A 12,147-nucleotide genomic window follows, 5' to 3' on the forward strand; every position below is an offset into this window, starting at 1 on the left:
AAACATTGGCCACCTACATTAGTTGGTTAAAACCAGAATGAGATCTTGCTATACACTCATCAGATTGGAGTATTTAAATTCTGTTAATGCCAAGTGACAGATAGGATGTAGAAAAATGGGAACTCCTATATGACAGAGTGGCTATTCGTATAGTTACTTTGAAAAACACAGGCAGTGTCTGGTAGAGTTGAAGGTGTGTGTGTCCTGCAAGCCAGACGGTTCGACGTGTGTCCTAGACAACTTCCGGCATGTGTGCAGGGCTGTTCACACAGGATTGTACATAGTAGCCCCAAATTAGAAACAACCAAAACATGTAAATCCTGGTATATCATGGTATAGTCACATAGCAGAATACTACGGACGATGAAAATGGAGGAATCTTGATGTTCGCAAGCACATGGGTAGACCTGATGCACGTGATGCTGAGCCAAAGAAACAAGATATAAAAGATACTTACCGTGTGCTTTAATTTATATGAAGTTCCAAACTAGGCAGAACTAAGCTGTGTTGTTGTGAAATGCAGGTGTACACGGTAAAACCATGAAGAGCAGTGATCCCATTCCAGTCGGGACGGGGGTTCTCTCTGGAGGGCGGGGGAGGGTATGGCAAGTCACTTCTACTGTTTCCTGACTGGGGAAGCACTTATGCAGGTGTTTACTTTGCAATTATTTGCATGTTTGTGTGTTATTCACTCTTTAAACTGCCTGTTATAATTTCACAATCATAGGCTTTTTAAAAAATTTAAGTCAGCTGCTCAAGGTCACTGGCCGGTAGCTCACACCTGAGACTAGGACTCAGCCCTCTGGCTCCTGTCCTTGAGCTCTACTCACATTTGTGTGTAGCTCTTGTGTTACTCAGTGTCTCCTTTCAATAGGGGTCCTGTATTTTAACCTTTGAAATAGCATTCTCTTCTGAGCTGTCCCGGAGGACTGAAAAACAATACCTTGGAGCTATTGTTTCAAACAAGGAAGTTAACCTTTGTTGTTCCTCTGAAGAAACTGTTGGGCGGAACACACCTGTTGCAGTTTACTTACTAATTTTTTCCCCTCTGGAGACTTCTTATGAAGACTTATGCAAGTCTTATGGGGCTTGCAGACGCTTGATGGTCTTTGTCAAAATGAAAACAAACTGCGGTTATGGGAGGAAGAGCTAGGAGGGTTGAGATTTCAATAAGCTTAGTGAATTTTATTCAAAGGTTTGTCCTTTATTCTAAGCTTATGTCTTTCCTATTATTTGGTGTTAAAATGTTTTGAAATTGTGAAATTATGGTGATAATATATCGTGGATTTTCTTATTGATTAAATTCTAAGTGAATATATATGTATGAATATATATGTAATGATTTTGGGGGGTATAATCACACCTTGGATGTGAGTCCTTCATGTTTATTTATTTATTTTTAAAGATTTTATTTACTTGACAGAGAGAGCAAGCACAAGCAGAGGGAGTGGGAGAGGGAGAAGCAGGCTCCCCACTCAGCATGGAGCCCAATGTGGGGCTTGATCCCAGGACCTTGGTACCATGACCTGAACCGAAGGCAGATGCCCAACCAACTAAGCCACCCAGGCGCCCTAAGTCCTTCATTTTTTTTTAATTCCTTTTTTTTTTTAAAGATTTTATTTATTTATTTGACAGAGGTCACAATTAGGCAGAGAGACAGGCAGAGAGAGAGAGAGAGGAGGAAGCAGGTTCCCTGCCAAGCAGAGAGCTCAATGCGGGACTCGATCCCAGGACGCTGGGATCATGACCTGAGCCGAAGGCAGCTGCTTAACCAACTGAGCCACCCAGGCGTCCCAAGTCCTTCATTTTTAAAAACACTTTTCCAAATCCAGTGTCTCTGTCACCAGAAACCTAGTCCTATAAATGAGAGTACATAATTTTTGCTGTGACTTCTTGTCGTTCAGTGATCGAAAACTGGGCTTGCCCCTGTTTTGAGCTTACAAAATTATTTTCTTCATTGTATTTTTAAAAAGATTTTATTTATTTATTTGACAGAGAGAGACACAGTGAGAGAGGGAATACAAGCAGGGGGAGTGGGAGAGGGAGAAGAAGACTCCCCATTGAGCAAGGAGCCCGATGTGGGGCTCGATCCCAGGACCCGGGGATCATGACCTGAGCCAAAGGCAGATGCTTAACAACTGAGCTACCCAGGCACCCCTTCACTGTATTTTTTTAAAGATTCATTCATTTAGGGCGCCTGGGTGGCTCAGTGGGTTAGGCCGCTGCCTTCGGCTCAGGTCATGATCTCAGGGTCCTGGGATCGAGTCCCGCGTCGGGCTCTCTGCTCAGCAGGGAGCCTGCTTCCCTCTCTCTCTCTCTCTCTGCCTGCCTCTCTGTCTACTTGTGATCTCTCTCTGTCAAATAAATAAATAAAATCTTTAAAAAAAAAAAAAAGATTCATTCATTTATTTATTTGAGAGAGAGAGAGGGCCAGGGGAGAGGCAGAGGGAGAGGGGAGAGGCAATCCCAGACTCCCTGTTGAGTGAGAAGCCCAATGTGGGGCTCCATCCCTGGACCCTGAGATCACACCTGAGCCAAAATAGTCACTCAACCGACTGAACCACCCACTCACCTCTTCACTGAATTTTTAAAATAATGTTTTTCCTCTCTCAAAGCAAAAAATGTACAAAAGTTAAGGGAGGGGATAGAGCCAAATGGAGCTTCTAATGAAGAGCTTCTAATGAAGACGCAGCAGCATGGTGGCCCACTCCTTTCTCCCTCAGGCTCTCCTCTATCTTCTGGTTATCCTCTGGGTATTTCTGGATACTTAGACTATTGTCTTTGGATTCATCGATGGTAGATGTTATCTTTTAGCTCCCTGTGGTAGAAGAGAGTTCAGCTCCCCCTGCTGCACACAGCCTTTTCCCTGCTTCCAAAGGTGGGTTCTATAGAAGGTCTTTGCTTGACAAAATTGAGACGTTAGCAATCCTGTGTGGGACCCCCTAACATTTTGGGGGACATATTGTTCGCATACGAAATTTAGAAATCTACAACTACTGGTAAAGTAGATGGTTGAAGGATTTCGGTATTTGAACATTATTTGGGGTAAAAAGTCTTTGTAAATGTTACAAGGTATCATCCTAAAGTGATACTTTTATTTGCTTAAATCCTCTGCATGGGAAGAATGGCACCGAGTGATTTTACTCTTCTCCCTGTACCAGAGGACAGTACAGCATAGACAGCACATCCTAAGCTTTGTCAGGTGGCTGGTAAGATGAGGATTATCCCAGAAGCTCTTCTTTCCAGGGGAAGTAGCTGACATAACTTTAAAGGAAACAAGCAAACCAAATGCTTGTGGTTTAACAAAAGATAAACATTATCTTTGAGCTATTGGGAAGGAGGACTGTATTAGATAAGAGGGCACGTTTGAAATATCTTCATGTGGGGCGCCTGGGTGGCTCAGTGGGTTAAGCCGCTGCCTTCGGCTCAGGTCATGATCCCAGAGTCCTGGGATCGAGTCCCGCATCGGGCTCGCTGCTCAGCAGGAAGCCTGCTTCCCTTCCTTTCTCTCTGCCTGCCTCTCTGCCTACTTGTGATCTCTCTCTATCAAATAAATAAATAAAATCTTTAAAAAAAGAAATATCTTCATGTTATACAGAAGAAAATGATAAAAACTAATTGTTGATAAACAAACTCAGCCTGGAAATTCTAAAGGAATTGGGATTATTTGGGACAGAGGAGGAAAAGAACAAAGGAAAGGGTAAAAGACTGCTGGTGACAGTCTACCATTTTAACCACAAGATCAAGGAGTTTACTTACACTGAAATGGGAGATATTGAGTGTGATAAAATTTCAGGTTTCCTAACCTCTTGAGCACTGTGAGGCAGTGCAATGTGGTAACTCCAAGGAAGGGGCAAGTGATTCCCACCCCACGTCCAAGATTTTCACCTGCCGCAACCTGAAGGTGGCCTTTCTAGATTGTTTCTAGTTCTGTGATCACTGGTTCTGTTTCCTTACTGACTGTGAGCTGCTGTCTGTTGTCTAGTCGTGGAGGACATCAACAAGCGCAGAGAGCCGCTCCCCAGCCTGGAGGCCGTGTATCTCATCACTCCGTCTGAGAAGGCAAGTCCCGCCCCCAGGAGTACTTTGGCTAAGGTAGCACGTGCTGGCTTGGCGTCTGTGGCGCAGAGTGTCTGACATTTCTAGGTTAAGCGCGCATTTAACACACTGCTCTGATTAAAGCGTGCAATCCACAAGCAGGGAAGGAGGGGTGCAATGTGGAGTGAGAGTGCATTAAGCTCTCTGAAACACCACCGCTGTCCAGAAGGCGGGACTCGGATCAGTCTAGTCCCCCGCTTTGCACTCCCTCTCTAGGAGGAGATCCACTGTATCTAATTAGTGACCCACCTCCAGAACTCTGGTATTTTATGCTTTTGGGTCTGTTTCATCAATATCCAGGTTGTGTGGAATTTACCCGTCTTATCATTTTTGGAGGTTGGTTTGAGTCAGTATCCAGACAAGACACACCTCCTTGCACTTGGTTGATAGTTTTCTTAGATCTCGTTATCTGTATAAATTCCTTTCTTTTCACTTTTGAAAACTGGCTTACATCTGAGTTTCTGCAGAAGCAACTAAATTGCCAGAACTTCATCCACATGAGTTTCCTGGAAGGTTTTTGACCAATTTCCTCTTCTATGAATATCTTCCAGGAACCCAAGTTATAATGGTTCCAAAGAACTGACGCTGTCTTCCAGAATGAGCTAAGAAGGCTTCTGTTCATCTAAACTCTGAAACAATCCTGATTTTAAGTCTTCCGAACTCTCTTATAGGCAAACATGAATTACACATTTTTAAAAATCCCCCATTATTTTGTACAGGCAGCTTGGATTTAACCCAGTTCAGAAATAGGTCCCATTTGCTTCTAGAACTGGTTCAATTCCCTTTTTTTTTCCTCGCTGCAGTCTGTACACTCTCTCATCGGTGACTTTAAGGACCCACCAACCGCTAAGTACCGGGCTGCGCACGTCTTCTTCACAGACTGTAAGTATGGCCGGCAGCTGCTCCCCCCACCCCCGTCCTTCTGGGTTAGTGTTTCTGCCCAGCAAGCCTGATCCGTAGGGAAGAAATGGGTTGTTGCCATGTTTCTCCTGAGCTTTTATTTTCTCTTCAGAAGATAAATTGCATAAGAGACAAAAATAAACACACACAAAGACAAACCTACTCTGTCATGCAGTTCTTCCTGATGAAAAATAGAATCTCTTCTAAGGACTAGAGGCTTTAATGCTGAGAACAATTTTCCAGCGCTAGCTTTGATGTTTCACTGTATAGACTTCCAGGTTTCACCATACTGGAGTGTATTTCCATCAGTTTTCATACCAAGATAGTCCCATCCGGTGGTGATGGTGGCAGACGGAATTGCTGCTACCATTGCTGTCCTGGAATTCACGTTCGTATTTTGTGGAGGCTTCACGCATGCAGCCTAGTGCAGAATGAGCTTGGTCGGTCAGTGTTCACAGCAAAGAGCGAGGAGTCAGGCTGGCTAGCTTACAGTGTCAGCAACAGCAGTGCACCCACTGCTCTTCTCTTTCTCACCGCTGAGAAAACGAGAAAGGTTCTTGCAAAGAGTAATTGGGTACTATTTGCGTACACATAAAAAAGGAGCAGAGAGGTGACATTAGCAATAATAAACTGAAAATGCATTTCTGAGAATGCGAAGCCATTTGTTTGGCCCCAGAGAGCCCCTGGCAGTCTCGGTTTCCCCACCAAGTGGGTCTCCTGTGCAGCCAAGCTCCTGCAAGGGTCCCAGAGAAATGCCTGCACCACCTTGCCGGCGGTTCCATTTGTCCTCATTGCATTTTTCATAAGCATGTCAGATGTGTAGTGTCTGTTCATATTACAGGACTTTTCTTTATCCCTTCTTAATCACCTGGGCTTTTTCCTTTCCTTGATATCAGAAAGTAGTTTTTATTAGCTCATTAGCTAATATCAGTATCTCAGTACCTCAGTCTCTTTTGCCATTTGCTTCTCTCTTAGATGTTGAGGGCCTTTTAGGTGGTTCTATATTCCTTTTGTATCTAGAGATAGGAGATATTCTAGGATGGGACAAACTTTCTAGTTGCCTTCTTAAAATACTATTAAAATAGAAAATCCCCCAGATGTGTGCAACTGTCGAAATGGACCCGCAGGCGGACAGGTAAATCTGTGGTATTTTGTCCTCCTTGCAGCTTGTCCAGACGCCCTGTTTAATGAGCTGGTGAAATCTCGAGCCGCCAAAGTCATCAAAACTCTGACGGAAATCAACATTGCATTTCTGCCCTACGAGTCCCAGGTGAGGCTGAGTGTGTGGAGTGTGTAGAAAGTCTGAGTCCTGGCTGCTCGCTCAGGAGCTCTGGCACGTCCTGGCGGATGCAGTGAGCAGAGTGGGGGAGGAAGACATCGTATTCTGAATTGCCGAATGACCTGTGTCGTAAGTGGATGTGGATGGAACCGAAACAGAGTTCCTTATAGGTCTGCCCAAGATGACGGCCTTGGGTTGTCTGTCCTCTGGTTAATTCTGACTTTTTTTTTTTTTTTTTTTTTTTTTTTTTATCCTTTCGTTGTGTCCATTTCATCCCTGCTCACAGTGTTCACTCCTACTGGCTGACTCCTTGAGTCACCAAAGGTAGCCAATCCCAAAAGAGCAGGAAGGAGAGCAGGGGCAGGGATCAGAAGGCACCCATCTGCCGCACAGGAGCCTGGTGTGTGCAGAGATCGCCTCCCTGACGCTCTGCGGGAGGAGCAGATGGTAGCCTTCCGCGGGAGGAGCAGATGGTAGCCTTCCGCGGCGGCCGTTAACACCAGATGCCAGAGCGGCGACAAACCTCTCCCCTTGGGAAAAAACTAAGTTGTTAAGCCAGTAAAGGTGCAGCTGATTGTGGAGAGCATACAAAATTTCTACCTTCGTTTTGTAACATTGGTGAACGTGTCTTCTCCCAGCAAACAAGAAACAAAACTAACAGAACTCTTAGGCATTTTGTAAAAGCTGATTGTGGCTCATGGCATCTTTATAGATTAGCTTCCAGACATCAGGGAGTGACCCGTTCTTGGGTAAGGAGGGATGTAGAACATACAGTGTGAGAATCTACAGAGTCTTTCCCTTAGCACTTAATGTCAAACCTGTTTCCAGCTTGAAGGCAGGATTTTTTTCTCTGTGTGAGCCTACCGGATTAAACAAAACACGACTTTAGCGTATTCAATCAGATGACATTTCATATATTTTTAAAAAGTAATAAACTTTTTAACCACAGGTTTTCTAGGTGATCAGGGTAGTTTACATAAGTGAGATTCTGAGAAAATACTGATGGTTGATAGACTAGGTAATTTAAGAGGAAATTTTATTCTAGAATAAGAAGAAAAATACTAACAAAGTATTCCTGAGGATAGGAAAGTATTAAATCCATAAAAATCTCCTTTATTTGCCCCCAGTCACAGATGATTTCCAGCCTGTTCCTTACTTATAAAAACTAAACCTATAATGGCCCAGAGGTTCTCACACTAACCTCCTCTCCTGTTCTTCTTCTGGCCTCCTCATTGTTCATCAGACACTCTGAGCATGGGCCTGCCGCAGGGCCTTGGCGCTAGCTATTGCCTCCACATGGAAGTCTCCTGCTGGTGAGAAACTCCTCACCTCCTTCAAGCCCTTGCTTGTACATCACCTTCTCAAGGAGGCCTGCTCTCCTCCCTCCCTGCTGCCCTCCAGCATTCTTTCCCTGCTCTGTTATGTTCTCATACACTTACACCAGTTTCTCACATAATATAGTTTACTTTTCATTATGCCTATTGTTTATGGTTATGTTATTCTCTTGGAAGACTGCAACTCCTCAAGGACAGTCATGTTTTGGTCACTGATAGTTCCCAAGTGTTTAGCGCAATGCCTGGCCTGCAAAAGACACCCAGCACATATCGGTAGACTCACCACCAAGGTTGGAGGAAACTCCCAACAGTTCACCATTCTGGAAGCAAACACAATAGATATAGATAATTTTATTTCCTGTTTCTCTTCCTTCTCTTCCAAGGTGTATTCCTTGGACTCTGCGGACTCTTTCCAGAGCTTCTACAGTCCCCACAAAGCTCAGATGAAGAATCCCATACTGGAGCGCCTGGCAGAGCAGATCGCAACTCTGTGTGCCACCCTGAAGGAGTACCCGGCTGTGCGGTATCGGGGGTAAGGCGGCACGCCGGGCCACCCTCCGTGTTCTCCCGTGTCCGCCAGCCAAGGAGCTTCCTTCCGTCTTGAGATTCCTCTGCCGGTTGCCTCTGGGGTTAAGAGGGTTAAGATTTGAGTATCTTGTGCTTATAATCATTCTTCCAATATTTTTGATATTCTCTAAATTTTATTGTGAAATGTAATAATGCATCCAGAAAACGGCATGAAAGATATATATTCAGGGGCTGAATAGCTAACTGTGAACCCCTGTGTAACCACAACCTAGGCTTCCTGTGGTTTTGTAGCTCTTTCTAACCTTTCAAAACAAATACCGTCTTTGTAAAAGGTATTCTGGAGTAAGATAAAACACAAGGATAATTCCCCAAAGGACATATTCCGCAGATTTTATAAAATCATTCACTTATTACTTGACTGCTGTGTACCAAGTGCTAGGGGGAGTACTTACCTTGAAGGCACAGCCCTGGCGCTTAGAAGTCCTTGATCTGTGTGGAGCGTAGGTAACAGGCATACCAACACGTGTGTGTAAGTGGTGCACACCTGAGCCACAGGGTCTGTGAGACCAGAGTCCGAGGACAGGACAAGCCAAGGACCTGGGCATCCAGAGTCAGGAGAGGGCCTTTTGGGCTGAGAGGGTCAGGAAGGGCTTCAGAGCAGAGGTGACATTTAAGCAAGGTCTTGAAGGTAGTTTCGGATTTCAGTAGACCAGTAAGGAGCCATAGGGCACTTTGTGTGGACAGTTGGCTCTTGCCATTGGGATGAACGGAAGTTTGGAGCTGGGAAAGCAAAGGGCAGATTTGAGGAGGATTGGCGTTCTGGCCATTTTGGCACAGTGTCTGTGTGGGGCTGTGGGGCAACTCTGAAGCCATTCCAGGAGGCCCTGGAGGCCATGCTTGGGATTGTGTCATTCAGTGGTTTTCAGTGGGGACGTCTGGGGGGATTTGCATGGGAGAGTGAGCGGCGCAGTACTGTGGGGATGAGGACAGCAGAGAGACCCAGAGGGGCGGCCACTGCAGGGGTCGTGAAGGGCCCGAGCTGGCATTGCTGAAGATGGAGGTGGCTGCCTGTCCTTACTGACTCCGGGTCTGCTGGAGTGTTGCAGCTGTGGAAAAGCCCCTCCCTCTATTGTTGGTACTGGCTGACCAAAGCCCGGTGGAAATTAAGAAATGGGGGCCTAGGCTATATGTCCTGATGGGGCCAGGGGAGCTTGGAGTTCATTCATGGGGGGAGTGGGACTGGGAACGGAGCTGCTTGAGCACTGAGCCGGCCAGGAGACAGGCAGCAGCCGCACACTCCTTACCATCGGGACGAGCCCCGGGAAGTGCTGTCAGGCCGGCCCTGGGGAAAGGTCCACCGGCTCTCACTTACATCTTTCTGGCTCTGCCAGCAAAAATATCACCTGCCAACAGCACAAAAAAGCCCCAGGAGGATTTGAATTGAGGGAGGTGAGAACCGGGTGGGTGAGACTCAGGCTGATCACGGGAGAAGGGTGGATGGACGGCCAGGAGCCGCTTCTGAAGCGCGGTTTTTCTGAGGCCGGTGAGAGAGACCGCCTCTATACCCATCTGGATTTTTTTTTTTAAAGGAACTAGAAAATGTTCCAGGCACTGAGCAAAGTATTTTATTTGTCATTTTAAATTATGTATATAATACATGAATATATCCTCAGAGTAGAACAGTATTTCCTGCCTTCCGCCCCAAGGGCAGTCGGTGCCGTTGGGTGGGCGGGTGCATGGCCAGTTCACTCTGTGTCACTCCTCCTTTGTCAGGGAATACAAGGACAATGCTTTGCTGGCTCAGCTAATCCAGGACAAACTCGATGCCTACAAAGCCGATGACCCAACGATGGGAGAGGTAAGTCTGGACTTGATCCCGGTGGCTGTCTTGCCAAGGGACCACAGTGTCTGTGTGGCAGTCCTGGGGACAGCGCTGTGGCTCACAGCATGCGCATGGGTGCCTCTGTTCCCGCACATTGGCCTCTGGTGACATGCTTGAGCCCTTGGGTCAGGTCGGGGGGGATACAGATTCGGCTCAGTGTAGCCAAGGTGCCCAGCCTGTTTCTGTTGAGACCTTCCTGGTGTTAGCGCTGGAAGTCCTGCGTCCTGGGAACCCCCTCAATAGTGCAGTATCAAAGCCAGAAAATTGATGTTGGCATCATCTCAGCCCTTAATCACATCTGTCTAGTTTGTACGTGTGCTCGCATGTGTGGACGGTTCTGTGCGATTTCATCATATGTGGAGACTCACGTAACCCCCACTGCAGGCAGGACCTGACTGTTCTATCACTATCATAAACTTAAAACTGGAAGTCCCAGGTCCTAGGAACTCCCTGGGTCACCCAGACAGACTGGATGGTGGGTCACCCTACTTATAAGCAAATCCAGGTGGTACTGTCTTTCATAAGCTTACCTCGGACCCCGGCCACAGTTTTGGATCGACTTTAAGGACCCCTGTTAGGAAATAGACACATTGGATTTTTGCACGGTGTTTACTGGCGTTTCTGTCAAGCAGCAAATGGACTAGTCAGTGCTATTTTAGTAGGTTTTATCTCCGAGGTCACTTCCTGGGGCTGCTTTGACAGGAGGGGCAGCTGTGCCGGTGGGAGAGGCTGGAGTTGTATGGGTGGCTTGCGGAAGCTTTCCCTGTGTCTGTCCTTCCAGGGCCCAGACAAGGCACGCTCCCAGCTCCTGATTCTGGACCGCGGCTTCGATCCCAGCTCCCCTGTGCTTCACGAACTGACTTTTCAGGCTATGAGTTATGACCTGCTGCCCATTGAAAATGATGTATACAAGTAAGTGTACAGACCAGGATGGCTTTGCAGACAAACCAAATGCACCTCTAACCTAAGAGAAAAGATGTCTTTCATCCTCCGGAAAGCGGGTGCATTGAAATAGTTTTGCTAATAAGTCTGCAAGCTTTTCTGTGAGTTTCCCAAATCTACCTGGCATTAACAGCCAGGAGCTTGTGCCCCTTTGGGGGAGAACAAGAACTTTAGATCTTTAGTTTGCGGCTCATGTCACCTCAGCTCAGAGCCTGCTTGAGGGTTCATATGTTGGGTGCGTGTTGTCTGTGCGTGCACATATCTTATTCAGAGTTCAAGCTTCTTGTCATGAAATATGGTGATAAAATATATCAGCAGAAGGTTGTTACTGAATTTTATTTGCAGAGGAGCTGTTTTCTTCATTGTAAACAACACTTTTCTTGGTAACAATCACCCTAAACTCAGTTTCTAAAAACTAATTTTTCTTTTTTTGGAAACAGACTGTATTGTCTTCATATCATTTGTTTTATAACATGAATCATAAAGATAATGGTTTCAAAATGAAGGTTCTAAAAATATGACTGTATATTAGTTTTCCTCCCTATTGGTACCCATAATTCTTGCTTTCCCCTTAGACGTTCGTGATTTCACATGTAAAAATATGCTGAGGACCTGTTGCAGGCACCTGATTTTAAAACTGGAAATTTAGGTAGCACACATTTGAGGATGGGGTCAGTCCTTCCCAGGAAGGAGTAAGCATAATCTTTGTTTATTCCTTATAAGTATCTCTGAACCCACCTGTATCCTAACTTGAGCCCATACCAGCTGACCCTGCAGATTTTATTTTATTTCTATTTATTTATTTATTTATTTATTTATTTGACAGCAAGAGAGAGAGAGAGAGAGAGAGAGAGAGAGAGAGATCACAAGTAGGCAGAGAGTGAGGGGGAAGCAGGCTCCCCACTGAGCAGAGAGCCCGATTTGGGGCTCGATCCCAGGACCCTGAGATCATGACCTAAGCCAAAGGCAAAGGCTTAACCCACTGAGCCACCCAGGTGCCCCAACCCTGCAGATTTTAAAACAGAGCTTCAAGTGCATTGACTCTGGGTCTCTCCCTGCCTGAGAAACTGCAGCTGTGTCAGGTGCTGAGTCCGCACACCTGCCATGGACAATGACCCATCAGATGGTCGCAGGCCTGTGGTGGAAACATCCATGAGAACATCTGTCTGCTGAGGACTGTAAGC

General features: G+C 46.0%; 1 protein-coding gene across 4 annotated transcripts in view; it reads left to right on the plus strand.

The window, feature by feature from the left end:
- Window positions 1-12,147, plus strand: part of STXBP1 (syntaxin binding protein 1) — a 73,655-nt gene that overhangs the window by 39,411 nt on the left and 22,097 nt on the right. For all 4 annotated transcript variants that reach the window (XM_047699756.1, XM_047699758.1, XM_047699755.1 and 1 more), the window contains exons 4-9: window positions 3,986-4,062; window positions 4,902-4,980; window positions 6,165-6,268; window positions 7,995-8,143; window positions 9,913-9,997; window positions 10,803-10,933. In XM_047699756.1, coding sequence (XP_047555712.1) covers window positions 3,986-4,062; window positions 4,902-4,980; window positions 6,165-6,268; window positions 7,995-8,143; window positions 9,913-9,997; window positions 10,803-10,933 — 625 coding nt within the window. The remainder of the gene's footprint in view (window positions 1-3,985; window positions 4,063-4,901; window positions 4,981-6,164; window positions 6,269-7,994; window positions 8,144-9,912; window positions 9,998-10,802; window positions 10,934-12,147) is intronic.

This window comes from Lutra lutra, chromosome 13, assembly GCF_902655055.1.
Source record: "Lutra lutra chromosome 13, mLutLut1.2, whole genome shotgun sequence".
Classification (NCBI taxonomy): Eukaryota; Metazoa; Chordata; class Mammalia; order Carnivora; family Mustelidae; genus Lutra; species Lutra lutra.